At 42.6% G+C, this 15,546-nt stretch overlaps 1 protein-coding gene across 1 annotated transcript in view; it reads left to right on the forward strand.

The window, feature by feature from the left end:
• The window catches only part of KALRN (kalirin, RhoGEF kinase), a 583,131-nt gene that overhangs the window by 252,979 nt on the left and 314,606 nt on the right, over positions 1–15,546 (forward strand). Inside the window, exon 11 of the mRNA XM_012639639.1 lies at positions 13,018–13,209. Coding sequence (XP_012495093.1) covers positions 13,018–13,209 — 192 coding nt within the window. The remainder of the gene's footprint in view (positions 1–13,017; positions 13,210–15,546) is intronic.

A 15,546-nucleotide genomic window follows, 5' to 3' on the forward strand; every position in this document is an offset into this window, starting at 1 on the left:
TAGTGATATTTTTGATAGATAATAAAATTAGAACTATACTTTGGTTTATCCTGATTTCTTCATTTAACATTACATTAGGAACATTTCTTCAAGTCATTAAATATTCTTCAAAAACATAATTGTAGTGACTGGATGATATTTTATCATGTGGATGTACCACAGTGTAGTGAACTATTCCCCTATTGTTGAACATTTTGGTCATTTCTAGTTTTTACTTTTATAAACCACAGTTACTGTATTTAAACTGCTAAGCAAGGTGTTAAATATATCACAGTCCTTAGTTCCCCTGAGCCACTTTAAAGCAAAAAACTAGATTTCTCTCGTGTTGGAATTTCAGCCCAGGCTTTGAGCCCTTCCCTTAGTTCAAAGTTTGTAGGTGAGGGGCTACACTTAGAGTCACCTGGGAAGCTTTTAAAATCTATAGCTGCCAGGCACTCCCTCAGCCCCCTCCTCAGCCCTTCCTGATTCAAGTAGCCTGGAGTACACTTGGGCACTGCATTTTTCCCCCACACTCCTTTCTCCACCCTTCCCACCCCTTGACCTCCCCCCATCCTGTGGGAACCACAGGATTAGATAATTCCTTAAGTCTCTTGCTATCAGGATGGTTATCAGAAAACACTGTCAGCTGGGACTTGTATGTTCTCCCTCTATGGGGCTCCTCATGGCCTTATGGTCTAAAACAGTGGTTGTCAACTGGAAGACAATTTTTGTTGCCCTGGGATATTTGGCAGCATCTGGGGACATTCCTGGTTGTCACATCTGGGGAAGGGGCTGCTGTTGGCATCCTTGGGTAGAGGCCAGGGATGCTGCTAAGCATCCTACAGGACGGCACCTATATTTGTTCCCTAGGGCTACTGAAACAAAGTCCCATAAACTGAATGGATTAAAACCACAGAAATGTATTCTCTCACAGTTCTAGAGGCCAGAAGTCCGAGATTGAAGTATCAGCATAGTTGGTTCCTTCTGAGGACTGTGAGGGACCATCTGTTCCAGGCCTCTCTCTCAACTTCTGATGCCTTGCTGGCGGCTTTGGCATTCTCTGCTTTTGCTGCACCCCTCCTGCTTGGCCTTCATGTCACCGTCCGGGTGTATCTGTTTCTTCATGTGGCCATCTTTTTATATGATGTATCGCATTATGGGCCTACTCTATTCCAGGATGTTCTCATTACGTCTGCAACAACGTTATTTTCAAATAAGGTCACATTCTGAGGTACTGGGGGTTAGAGCTTCAACATGTCTTTTTAGGGGGACACAATTCAACCCATAAGAGCTCCCCAAGTGAAGAATTATCCGGCCCAAAATGTTAATAGTGTTGCCACTGAGAAACTCTTTTCCACATTATCTGTGGATCAAACCCAGGGAGGTCAGCTAAGGTAAAAACAGGGGCAGGGAGTGGTATGGTCTGAATGTTTGTGTTTCCCCCAAATTTATATGCTGAAACCTAAACTGCAATGTGATGGTATTCGGAGGTGGGGCCTTTGGGAGGTTATTAGGTCATGAGGGCAGAGCCCTCATAAGTGAGATTAGTACCTTATAAAAGAGGCCCCAGAGAGCTAGTTAGCCCTTTCCACCATATGAGCACACAGCAAGAAGATGGCATCTATTCATATGAGACAGGAAGTGGGGCCCTCACCAGAAACCGAATCTGCTGGCACCTTGGTCTTGGACTTCTCAGCTTCCAGACCTGTGAGCAATACATTTTATTTATAAACTTAAAGTACTTTTGTTATAGCAGCATGAATGGACTAAGACAGGTAGAAAGAGTGCAGAGTCTGGGAAGGTGGAAAGTGAGGAGGAACATCACCATTAGCAGGGCCAGGGACCTCTGCTCTTAGGTCAGAGGCTGTGGGCTCCCTAAAGATCCACATGGATATGGGCACCTGGGCCCACAGGGTGATTTGTGACCAAAACAGGGTGAGAGGGCTGGAAGGAGCACTGTACTAGCTGTGGAAGCAGAAGTGTGGGCTCTGCTTTGGTCACTGCATCATCCGACCCACATCTCCCTGGGTCAGACACAGCCTTTTCCTCTCTGCCCCCTTTAGGAGTGGAACAGGAGGGACAACTAAATCCACATGCCCCACAGTTTTCAGCAGTATTTTCAAGCCAACTATCTTGTCTTTCCAAAGCCCTGTCTTCTCCCTCTCACGCCCACTGCCTCCCACTGACAGCCAAACATAGAATACAGAAAACAGGAAAAACAGCAACACTGCAGTTACATCTTTTAAGAGAGAACATTGCTTTGGGTACATTCCCCCCATATCTCTCAGATTGCCAAACCCTGCAGCAGGTGGCCTCATTCTGTTCCAGGGGGATGCTGTCTCACCACCTGCTTGTTTCTTGGGCTTCAGAAATTCCACACGAGAATGAATTTCCACAGGGGCCATTCTCTGTATCCATGTCTGAATACTTATGTCTATCTTCTTCACTTTTAAAATATTTTTGCCAACATTCTTCTGTTGTGGCTACATGTTCCCCTTCATTATTTTGCCAGTTTGAATAGAGTGAGGGAAAGGAGGGAGGGGAAGAGTGATCAGAGGAGTGGAGGTTGTGTTGGAGGTTGTGTTATCAAATTCCAGGGGTGATGGGCTGCTTCCCAGCAGCAATATGAATGCCAGCTGTCTACATCGGGGGCCTGCTCAGTGGGAAGAGGATCAGAAGCTTCCCTCCACAGTCTTCAGAACTTTGTGTCTCTGCATGCTGCTCTCCTGGTTTTGATCTCCTAATTGCTCAGGTCTCTTTGCTCCCCATGGCTCCCTCTGGTTTGTCTCAGGCAGCAGCTCTGAGCCAATCTCTGGCTCTAGTCCCCATCCTGTCTGCACCATATTCTTTATGTTCTAGTGTGAGTGCCAGTCCTGGCTCTCCCATGCCTGGCTTACAGCCCTGACAGTGCCTTCCACTGCTCTCTGTGCCCTGGAGTGTAGGTGGGGAGGGGTCAGGGAAAAAGTCCTTCCCTAGTTTGTGTCTCAACACCCTGAGGGTGGCCATAAATTCTGGTATCTGGGCTGGTCTTTTCTTATAGACTAGACCTGATGTTTTCTATCAAATCATACCTTGTAACCTGTACAGACAACCTCTAAGATTAATTCTGCCTTTTGGTCCAGAAACAGGGTGTTGCATAGTTGTTATTATTATATTAAGTAAATAACATGCTGACAGTTAATTCTCATTATTTCTTTTGCTTTCTTGACTGAGAGTGCTAGATATTCAACTTCCAGTCTACAGCCAAGAGGAAATTCCTTTAAAGCATAATATGTAAATGAAGAGGGTTGTTGAGGATTGGAAAGAAAGAAAAAGAATCAGTGAAAGAGAGAACACCCCAACAAAGAACAACTGCAATTCTTTTCTCAGAATTTTTCAGCCTAGGTACATTCTTAAACGTACAAAGTTAGACTGTAGGTAGATAAAACTTTACTTAAAAAAAAAGGTGGAGTTCCGAAAATATGCCATTTACAGGAAAAGGTGCTGAAGCATTTTAGACATAAAGGAAAAAAAAATACTCCCCGACAAGCAGAGATGTGTACAAGCATGGACAGGGTGATGATTGCATATATACATATAATAACGTTGGTGTTTAAGTTCCCAGAGATAATCTCAGTACCCAAACTATTCGTGTGGGGAGGTATCAGCATCTGCAATAGTTATTTTTAGTATGAGTCCCAATTAGTACCTGAAGATTTATACAGATACTCTTCAACTTAAGGAGCATCTGGTTAGAGCTACTCATTACACATTCCTTATTTGGACATATAAGTTATTCTAATGGAGGCAACTTGTTTGTTCCGTTATTCAGGGCACCTAAGAAGATGTTGTCCTTTCAGCAGATATCATGTGGTGGGTCAATCCATTACTGTACCCAGAGGTAGTTTCCTCTGTTCCTTCCTACTACTTCCACCAAAGACCACTTTGCCATTGCCACAGTCCATGCTTTCCAACCCTGCAAGAGCCAGCAGATGAAGGAGAAATGTATTCTTGGTGTTCCAGGATCAAAATTGAAAACATTTTTGTATATCACTCTCAGTGATTGTAGATGATGTGCCGTATCAGTACTATATTGTAAACAACGTATGCGCTCAACTGAATTTATTTTATCCTGGAAACCTAACCCCCAATTATATGGCAAAAATATTTCCAGTGCTAAAGTTAGAAATGTAGCTGACAAAGGATCACAATGGATCAGTAATCATTCTTAAATGGGAGATGGCCTTCATTCGAAGATGAGGGAAACTATTTCAAAGCCTTACTGCTGACAAGCTGCTAAACAGCAGAGTTTTGGGGTTGAGTGGCTATTGAAAGGAGAGCACTGTGCCCAGTAGGTACATTGATGAGTAGTTGAGAGAGAAAAGGTGAGTACGATAGGACTTTCTCTTTCCTTCAAGGAGAATAGATTTCTCTCTGGAGGGCAATGTGTACACATTGGAAGTGTATTGCAGGGGGTAAAAAAAGGCAATTGCAAATGAACAATTACAATGTCAATTTAAAAACCAAACGCATAAAAGTGAGTGTAATACAAAGTAATAAAGAAGCAGAAGGAATGGAGATTTTTACACTGAATTTTGGAGAAGCACATGGTTCAATAAAAAGTACTGGAAGTTATAGTTAGAGAGACTTGACTTACCATTCTCTAGATATGTAACACTTTTCAAACAAGTTATATTACCTCTCTGGGCCTCAGCTTTCTCATTTGTAAAAGGAAATCAATAATACCTCTTTTATGATTGATCTCAAAGCTTAGAGATAATGTAGATAAAGCTCGTAACAATGCCTAGCACACTATAAACACCTGGTTAACTGATATTGCCTGTGTTGACCTGTGGGTTATTTAGAAATGTGTTATTTAGTTTCCAGTAATTTGGGGATTTGCCAGAGATATTTCTATTATTGATTTCTAATTTAATTCAGTTATAGTCAGAGAAAATATTTTGTATGACTTGCATCTTTTTACATTTGTTGAGGCTTGCTTTAGGGCCCAGAATATGGTTTATCTTGGAACATCTTTTCAAATGTTCTATGTGCACTTGAAAAGAATGTGCATTCAGCTATTTTGGGGTGGCCTGTTCTATAAATGTCATCTAGGTCAAGTTGTTTGAGAGTATTCAAATCTATATCCTTACCCATTGCATATCTACTTATTCTATTAAATATTGAGGGGGACATTGAGATCTCTGACTATAATTGTGGTCTTTTCTATTTCTCCTTATGGGTTTATCAGTTTTTGCTCCACATGTTTCGAACCTTTGTTATTAGGTGCATAAATGTTTACAATTATTATATCCTCTTGATAAATTAACTCCTTGTTCACTATGAAATGCCTTTTTTCCCTGGTAACATTATTCACTCTGAAATCCACTATGTCTGATATTAATATAGCCACCAGCTTTCTCTTAATCAGTGTTATCATGCTGTATCTGTTTCTGTCCTTTAACTTACTCGTGTCTTTACATTTAAAGTACATTCCTTGTAGACAACATGTGGTTGGGATTTGCTTTTCTATCCAATCTGACAATCTCTGCCTTTTGATTATGGCATTTAGACAATTTATATTTAATGTGATTAGTGATATGTTTAGGTTTGAATCTATTATCTTGTTATTTTTTTCCTATTTGTTTCAACTATTTTTTGTTGCTTTTCCCCAACTTTTTCTGCCTTTTTTCGATTGATATTTTTGTGATTCCATTTTATCCCTTTTGTTGGCTTATTAGCTATAACTCTTTATTATTTTAATGGTTGGTTAGGGTTTATTTATATTTTAACTTATCACAGTTTACCTTCAAGTGATATTATACCCCTTTATATATAGTATAGGAACTTCACAATAGTATACTTCCATTCCGCCCTTCCTGGACTTTATGCTATCATCATCATTTATTTTACTTACACATGTGCTATAACCCTCATACTACACTGTTGGTATTTTTATTTAAACAGTCAATTATCTTTTAAAGAGATTTAAATAATAAGGAAAAGAAACTTATTTATTTACCCAGCTAGTTAGCATTTCCATTGCTCTTCATTCCTGTATATGGATCCGTGTTTCCGTCTGCTACCATTTTCTTTTTTCCTGAAGGACTTCTTCAACATTTCTTGTCATGAAAATCTACTCATGAAGAATTCTTTCAGCTTTGTATATCTGAAAAAGCCTTTATTTTACTTTTGTTTTTGAAAATATTTGCACAGGGCATATCTGATAGGTTTTTTTCTCTCAGTACTTTAACGATGTTGCTCTGCTATCTTTTTGCTTGTGCTGTTCCTGATGAGAAATCTGCTGTCATCCTTATCTTTGCTCCTCTGTATGTATCTTGTCTTCCCCCCACCCCCGGCTGCTTTTTAAGATTTCCTTTTCTTTCACTTTTTTACCTACTTGGTTTGATTTGATTTTTCTGTGCCTTGATGTAGTTTTCTTCATGTTTCTTATGTTGAAGGTTTGTTGAGTTTCTTGAATCTGTGGATTTGTAGTTTTCATTACATTTGAAAACTTTTCGGTCATTATTTCTTCAAATACCTTTTCCAATCCCCTCCTCCTCTAGGGATTTCAATTACATGGCTATTAGCCTACTTAAAGTTGCCCCACAGCTCACTGATGCTTAATTTTTTTAAAATTCTTTTTTCTCTCAGCATTTCAGTTTGAGCAGTTTCTATGGCTATGTTTTAAAGTTCAGTAATCTTACCTTCTGCAATGTTTAACCTCCTATTAATATGATCTAATGTGTTTTCATCTTTAGAAGTGCAAAGGTTTTTAAAAATGTCTTCTATTTCTTAATACTCTCAACATATGAAATACAGTTATAATAACCAATTTAAAATCCTTATCTGCCTAATTTTAGCATCTGTCAGTTCTGGGTCAATTTTGATTGATCGATTTTTCTCCTTATCATAGGTGATATTTTCCACTTCTTTGTATGCCTGGTAATTTTTTACTAAATGTCTAATAAGATATCTGACCTTGTGAGTATTACCTTGCCAGTTGGTGTATATTTCTGTTTTCCTATAAATATTCTTAAGCTTTTTTGGGGGGACATAATAAAGTTACCTGGAAAAACTTTGATCCATTCAGGTCTTTCTCTTAAAATTTTCTAGGCAAGACCAGAGCAGTGCTCAGACTAAGGCTAATTATTTACTCTTCTCACCCTTCTGAGTACTCTACCCAATATCCCAAACATCATGAGGTTTTCCAGACTGACTGGTAGGAACAGGCACTATTCCTAGCTCTGTGTGAATGCTGGGCACTGTTTCCTTTAATCCTTTCAGGTGGTTCTTTCTCCAGCCTCACGTAGTTTTCTAGATGAATGTAGATGGAGCCTCAGCAGATCTGTCCCAGAGAGAGTAAGGAAGGACGGTAAAGAGTTTTTATTCACTGTCTCTCTCATCCCTTCGCTTTAAAAAGCCTGCTCCCTGCCCTTCTGATTCAGCCCAGGGAGTCTGAAACCATACCTATGTTGCTGGAATTCCTGTATTTTTAGAGACAAATTATCCTAGAGTGTTCTGTTTCATCCTTGGAAAGAAAACAAAAAAGTAATGGGTCAAGGCTACAGCAAGGGAATTTAAGTTAGACTTAAAGGCTGAATTATCTAGGGCATATACCTGGTTGACACAGGGCTAGGAGCTTGGAGAGGGAAGAACAGAAACTGTAACTATCTGTGTGGCCCAAATCTCTAAATCAAGGGCTCTGACTACTACAGGTCCTGCCTGAAAGCTCCAAAGCTGAGGGATCTATGTCCCAACACTCATGACCCATTTTTGGCCTATTAGTTGAGAAATGTCAATAGAGGTCAAGTCCAAGGCAGGGACTACAAGGCTGGGAAACCAAAGAATGCCTAGGAAGTGCGCCCAGAGTAAGATCAGCGTCTGGCCATGGGTCAGAAGCTGTTGTTGATTTGGTTAGAAGGTGAGCAGAAACCTGTTGTGATCCTTGCCCCAACTTGGGGGCAATGACAGCAGTCAATGTATTGCTCTGGTAACACTTTAGTTGATATTCTCTAAGCACATTCCTATTTTAAGGCTGTGCCAGGAGGTAGGATAAGCCAAAGGGGACTGAACATTGAATGTGAATTCTAGCACGTAAGTTCTTATAGCAGGTAGTTGATGAGGGCCAAGTGTTGAGTATTAGGATTGGTGGGGATTGATGTACTCTTTAATTTATTAATTCATTCACTAAATATTTATGGAGCATTTACTTTGTGCCAGCCACTAAGGGAAAGAGATGAAAGACATCTGCCCCTAAGAGTTTGAGAAAGGCAAATATTTGCATTAGAATATGGCAGGTACCAGGGAGGGGATTGGTACAGATCACTCTGGGAGCTCAGTGGAGGGTACTTAAGCCAGCCTCAAGAGAGAAGAGGGTACAAGGGTGGACTTCCTGGAAGAAATGATGCCATGGCTAGTTCTTAAAAGGTGAATAAGAGTTGATCAAGTAGAAAAGTGAGAGTAAGGGCATCCCAGGACGAAAGAAAAGCAAAGGCGCAGAGACAAGATTCAGTGCCATGAGTTTCTGGGAATGCAAGTAATTTCTTTTATAGGGTATTTGTAGGGGAGTGATGTGAGTTGAAGCTAAAGGGAAAAAGCAAGTGTCAGACGAAGAAGGGCCTTGTACACCGTACCGAGGCATTTCACCCCAAAGGCAGTGGGAAGTCACAGAACAGTTTTAAGTAGAGGACAGATGTGATTGGATCTGAATTTTAGAAGCTCCTTCTGGCAGTAACAGAGAGGCGGGATGGACACAGATAGAGTGGGGAGCCCAGCTTTTGGCACTGACCCCATTGCCTTCCCCCTGTCTGTATTGTCCCTCTCTCCCTGTAAATTCTATCGTCTGGCTCCTCCCTGCCTTATCCAACCCGATTTCCCGCCTCTTTCCAATTTTAGTCAGGTTGAGTCAACTTATTCAAACATGCCTACGCATTCCTATCTTTGTGTCTTGTTTATTCAACAGACATTTAGTGAGTGCCTGTTGTGTACCAGCCACAGTGCTTGGCATGGGAGAGCCAAAGACGAATGAGACATGGAACCTGCCTTAATGAGCTCACAGACCAGTAGGGAGATACCATGGAGATACATTGTCACTGTGGAATATGACAATGGCTGTGTTATGGGATAAACATAGAATACCCTGGGCACAAAAAGAAGAGAGCCTGTTTATGAGACTCCTTCCTCCTCTGCTAAATCCTACCCATTCTTAGGCCCCTGCCTATACTCTCTATAGAAACAGGGTGGTATAATGGGTTCAGCTCTGAAGCCAGACAACAGGGTTTTAATCCTAATTCTACCATTTACCAGCCATGTGACCTTGGCCAGAAATTCTTTTTTTTTATTTGTATTTTATTTATTTATTTATTTATTTATTTATTTATTTATTTATTTATGTTAGTGATGGGGTCTTGCTCTGTCACCCAGGCTGGAGTGCAGTGGCCTGATCATAGCTTACCGTAACCTTGAACTCCTGGGCTCAAGCAATTCTTCTGCCTCAGCCTCCTGAGTAGCAAGGACTACAGGCATGTGCCACCAGGCCCTGCTAATTCTTTAAAATTTTTAAAGAGAGAGGGTCTCACTATGTTGCTCAGGCTGGTCTCAAACTTCTGGGCTCAAGCCATCCTCCTGCCACGGCCTCCCAAAGTGCTAGGATTACCGTTGTGAGCCACCACGCCTGGCCCAGAAATTCTTTGTACCTCGGTTTCTTCACCTGTAAAATGGTTCCAATGGCTGAATCAACTTCATAAGGTTATTGTGAGGGTTAAAGGAGATAATATGCATAAGAACCCTTGGAATGGTTCTTGGCGTATGAAAAATATTTAACAATTATTAGCTATTATTCTCAGTTTTTACTTACTTTCTTTTCAGCACCTATATTGTGTCAAGAAACTTTAACCTCTAATTATCTATTATTATGCTATTTGCCCTATTTTATGTTATTTCTCTCAAGGATGTTATTTCTCTCAAGGATGATTTTATTCTCCTTTGAGATACATATTTTATATTTATCTGTATGCTGAGATACTCTCAGTGTTGGGTATGTATTAGGGTGATCAGCCATACCAATTTTCCCAGGAGTGAGGGTGTTTTGGGGACACAGGACTTTCTGTGCTAAAATCAGGGAAGTCCTGGGAAAACCAAGACAAGTCGACCACCTTACACCCAGTAGACACTTGAGTTTGCTTTTTATTTATCTCTTTTTGATCTCAAACCTAATTTGCAAGCAGGTTCACTTTGGCTTTGCCACAAATTTTTATTTATTGTCTAGAAAATATATAGTTACAACATCTGAATTTCTTTAGGGATTCCTGAGATATCCTAGGGTTTAAGGTAGATACTTTGAGGGATTCCTAAAAAACCTCTCTCCCATCAGCTGTAGGTATATATACTAGAAATTGTGGACAACCTCACAGGAGCCCTCCTTAACCTGGCCCACAGCCCCAGAGGGCGCCCTCTGCCTGTCATTCCCCATCACTACCTGCATTTCCCCCATGAGTCTTCATTCTCTTTCCACAGTTGACATACCCCTCTTTAACTGGTAGTAACAGAGAGGAGGGATGGACACGGATAGAGTGGGTAGCCCCGCTGAGGATCCATCTACATTCATCTAGAAAACTACCTTTGGCTCTCCCATGCCAAACTCATTTAACTCGGTGGAAAAGCCCCTTTCTTCACATGAGGCTGCTCTCTTTTTGTATGAATTTCCCAGTTGGGGCTGAATGGTTTTTCCTCTTTTCAAGCCCCATCTCTCCAGCACTGGGACAGTGTTTGCTTTGGGAAGTTGCTTTCCAGGCAGCATTCCTCAAGGGTCCCCTGGGGCCTCTCTCTCAGAATTCCTAAAAACCATGACAAGTGTTTGCTGACTGCCAGCCCATCTCCTCCAGGTTCTACGCCAGTACAATCAACAGGCTGGGTCAACAGCTCTGAAAAAGTCAAGCCTAGCATATTAGTTTCCTAGGGCTGTCACAACAAAGTGCTGCATGACTTAAACAACAGAAATTTATTTTCTCACGGTTCTGGAAGCTAGAAGTTGAGATCAAAATGTCAGCAGGGTTGGTTCTTTCTGAGGGATATGAGGGAGAAATCTGCTCCATGCCTTTCTTTTAACTTCTGGTGGTTTGCTGGCAGTCTTTGGCATTCCTTGGCTTGTAGATACATCCACCAATCTTTGCCTTCATCTTCTCATGATGTTCTCTCCGTGTGCATGTGTCTCGTCACGTGGCATTTTTTTATGGTAAGGGCACCAGTCATATTGGACTAGCGGCCCACCCTACTCCAGTGTGACTTGATTGTAACTTAACTAATTGCATCTGCAATGATCCTATTTCCAGATAAGTTCACATTCTGAGATATTGGGGGTTAAAACTTCAACATGTGAATTTTGAGGGGACACAATTCAGCCCATAATACCCAGGTCTTCAGGTGAGTCCAAAAATACTCCATGGAGATGTGGAGGCCACTTCACCATTGGCAAAACAAAACACCATTCATTGCTCATAAATCCATTTCAATTCTCCACTCCCGGGGTGTTTGATACCGACTGCTCTGCTTGTTTACCACTATCTAGGGCTGCATTCCCCAACCTCCAGGCTGCAGACCTGTCCTGTTAGGAACGGGGCTGCACAGCAGGAGGTGAGTGGTGGGTGAGCAAACAAAGCTTCCTCTGTGTTTACAGCCACTCCCCATCGCTTGCATCACCACCTGAACTCCACCTCCTATCAGATCAGTAGCGGCATTAGATTCTCACAGGAGCACGAACCCTACTGTAAACTGCGTATGCGAGGGATCTAGGTTGCACGCTCCTTATGAGAATTTAATGCCTGATGATCTGAGATGGAGCTGGGGTGGTGATGCTAGTGTTGGGGAGCGGCTGCAGTTACAGATCATCATTATCAGAGAGGTTTGACTGCACTGAGACCATAACAAATCAATTGCTCACAGACTCATACCAAAACCCTATCAGTGAGTGGCAAGTGACAATGTAATAATAATAGCCATAAAATGCACAATAAATGTAATGTGCTTGAATCATCCCGAAACCATCACCCCCCTGCCCCGCCCTGTCTGTGGAAAAAGCATCTTCCATGAAATAGGTCCCTGGTGCCAAAAAGGTTGGGGATCACTGCTGTAGGGCATTGTGCCGACTTCTAGGGATATTAAAAAATGTATGTACACTTGAGTCACCAGTTGTACATCAGGATATATCAGGAGATGTTTTTAAAGAGAAGCCTGCTGAGGAAAGGTTGTATCTATGGCATGTAATGTAATAATTATTATAAAGGCAGTAACTCCCTGTTGAACAGTGATTACAAGTTGGTTGCCTTTGAAGATGCTCTGGAGAATACCCTGGTGTGTGCACATGGGGGTTGGAGACACGTGTGTGCGCATGTGCATGCAATAGCTTATGATAAACAGAGTCACCAGACTCCTCCCCAACCGTCCTGCACACCTTCAAGGGGCTGTGGGGAGCAGTCTGCATCTCTGCCCTCCGGAGGCAGCCGCTTTCTTCTGTCATCTCCCTGGAGCTGCCTACCCATTCCTCTCTAAAGAGATAACTCTGTTCCAAAAGATAACACCAGTAGTTACAGGGAACTAGGCGGCGGGTGGGAAGCAAAGCAAGTCACCCAGTTAGTGTTTTCCTGGTGTTCTCACACAGAAGCACAGACCGTCTTTGTGGGTGTGCTATTTCCGATCCTGGCAGTTCAGCCTGAGACGTGAAGGCAATGATGGGTCTTCGCGAGGGTGGGGGCTAGGGAGCGGATGGGATACGGAGCTTCTTGCAGGTCTCCGCACTTCTTTTCAGGGACGCTGCACCTCCAAGAAGTCCCAGGGGCGGACGAGGCACCTAGCTAGTGCCCGCTTGTGCCGGCAGCCGGGCAGGCTGCTAGCTTGCTCAGAGGCGGCGTGCCAGCTCCGCACACAGCGCCTCCGTGCCAGCTCAGGGAGCTGTCGGCTCAGTGCCTACGCCCCTCCGCTCCAGCTCAGGGGGGAGCCCCGGGGTGGGCTGCAGGAAGGTGCGACTGCAAGTTGACTTTGCCTCACTGTTGTTGCTGACAGAATACATACACCAATGCGGACAAGCTTCTAGAAGCAGCAGAGCAGTTGGCTCAGACTGGGGAATGTGACCCGGAGGAGATCTACAAGGCAGCTCGACACCTGGAGGTGCGCATCCAAGACTTCGTGCGCAGGGTGGAGCAGCGGAAGCTTCTCCTGGACATGTCTGTCTCCTTTCACACACACACCAAAGAGGTAAGGGGAGCTAGTGGAGAGAGAGGATTCCGTCCTGGGAGGGTCAGGTTGGCTTCCTAGTAAAATGGCCCTGAAGGTCTGACCAGGGTCCTGGGTAGTCTGTGGGTTACTAGCCTCCTAACTTTGGTAACATTAACAACTCACTCCTGATAACCTGCGTTTAGGTCTCTATAAAGTTGGGCATCATTTCTAGCGAGGAAGGGGCACCATGGAGGCAGGTAGTTTTGGGGGGTCTGCTAGAGCATTCAATCTGCAGCTGGAGAAATTTGGGAATCCCTCGTGCAGAAACAGTCACTGCAAGGGGAATATAAGAAAAGCAAAGACTTTCTTCCATCCCACACCCAATTTCTCTTAGTTGCTCTTTCCTGTCAGAAATTAGAGTCCCGCAGAACTTTGGTCAGATATCTTTGCTACCAGCAAGGAGCATACAGAGTTTGCAGAGGTGTTCTATGTTTTTACTTTATTTCCCATTTTGTTTTATTTATTTTTTAAACAGGGGACTTCATTTTCTTAATGAAGTCTGCAGCAGGGTGATGTTAAAGTTGGTCTTCACCTTGCCTGAATGTGGCTTGGTGGGCAGTGAAGGAGGGGGGGCTGACGTGTCCTCCATGGAGGAAGCCAGTGGGGCTTAATCCCAGCCTGAATCATTCACCAGGCAGAGAAAGGGGAAGGGAGGATGGATCATGTTAAGCTGCAGGCAGGGCACAGGGCCCCCATAGAGAGGAAGAGGGTTGCAGACCCGTGATTGCTTTTCATTTCTGATTCGCATGGGGTACTCTGAGATTGAGTAAGTGGCCAGTAAGGAGGCACATTTAGCATCCTCCATAATAACACCCTTGGCAGATGAACTCATTAGGTGTATGCATGCTCATGTTCCCCCAGGAATTCATTTTAATAGAGTATTAATTAAAGTTTGATTGCTGCTCAGGAAAAAAAATTAACCCTACTCAATTAAGTTGAAATTTGATATTGGGAATGCATTAAGAAGCCTAGCTGTTACTGTTTTACAGGCTTTTCTGACACTTTGCAGGGATGAGTGGGAATCATTGCAGTGCCTATCAGAGAAAAACATGAAACACTAATGTTTTCTAAACTGAGATTCCCCAGGCAGATGAAGGGCTGGCGAGCTCCCTGAAGCTGGCTCTGCTTCTTCTCTGTAGGACCCACAGCCACTCTCTGATGAGTGTCTATAAAGCAAGGGGATTAGCTTTAATCCAGGGTTTCCTGCCTAGTTGTTTGCTTGCTTGCAGCTCACTCAATTCTTAATGATGGTCTCAGAAACCAAAGGCATATGTGTTCCCACGTAATTATGAGCCTGTAGGTGATGGAACAGAGCATATATGAATAGGAGTCATGCTCCTCATGTGGGCTGTGAGGGTGCTGGCTGCATGGACAGGTGATGGACGAGGCCAGTTTCCATGGAACTACCACTCCCAAAAGGGTGACCACAGCTTCCAGAAATTCTTCCTACCTACATCTCCCACCTTCTGTACATGGAGCTGGAAAGCTGGGATTCTAGTCCAGATTCTGCTGCTAAAGAACCATATGAGCTTATAAAAGGTACTGTGTCCCTGGCCATGGGTTCCTTCATCTGTACAATTTTGGATTTGGACTTTTTACCCCTAAGGCCCCTACAGTTCTTATATGGATTCAAGATTTCTTTCTTTTTCTTTTCCTCTTCTTTATTTGATGTTGGTAATAATAATTAATAATATTAGTAATTAAGCCTGAAGTGGTATAGGTGACTTACCTAGCCTAAGATTTGGCTCATTATAAACACTCAATATATATTAGGTGTTTTTGTTTAATTTTGTACCTACTACTTGCCAGACACATATATCATCTCATGTAATCTTCATGATAATCTTATGATGCAGAGTTTATTAAATCTATTTTCTTTTTTTTTCTTTTTTGTTTTTTTATTTCAGCATATTATGGGGTACAGATGTTTAGGTTACATATGTTGCCCTTACCCCCCTCCGCCCCCTCAAGTCCGAGCATTAAACCTATTTTCAAATGGGGAAACTAAGCCTTAGAAAATAACTTGTCTAAGGTTCCAAAGTTTTTAATAGTAAAGCTGAGATTTTACCTGTCTTCCTATTACCCACACTCTGTCCTTTTTCCCTCTTGCATTTCCTCTCCTCTGTTCTTTTTCATCCTTACATTTTTAAACTCCCAGGCAGAGGCTTAATGAAGAAGCATCTTGGCTGAGAAATGTAAAATGTTGCCAGTGTTGGGAGCGTGGGAGATAGGAATAGTCAGGACTGAAGTTATTAACTGTTGTTTTCCTGGATAGCTCCTAGATCTTGCTAAGCTTGGTTCTGTTTGGACCTGAGC

Source organism: Propithecus coquereli, unplaced genomic scaffold, assembly GCF_000956105.1.
Source record: "Propithecus coquereli isolate 6110/MARCELLA unplaced genomic scaffold, Pcoq_1.0 Scaffold10, whole genome shotgun sequence".
In the NCBI taxonomy this organism is placed as follows: Eukaryota; Metazoa; Chordata; class Mammalia; order Primates; family Indriidae; genus Propithecus; species Propithecus coquereli.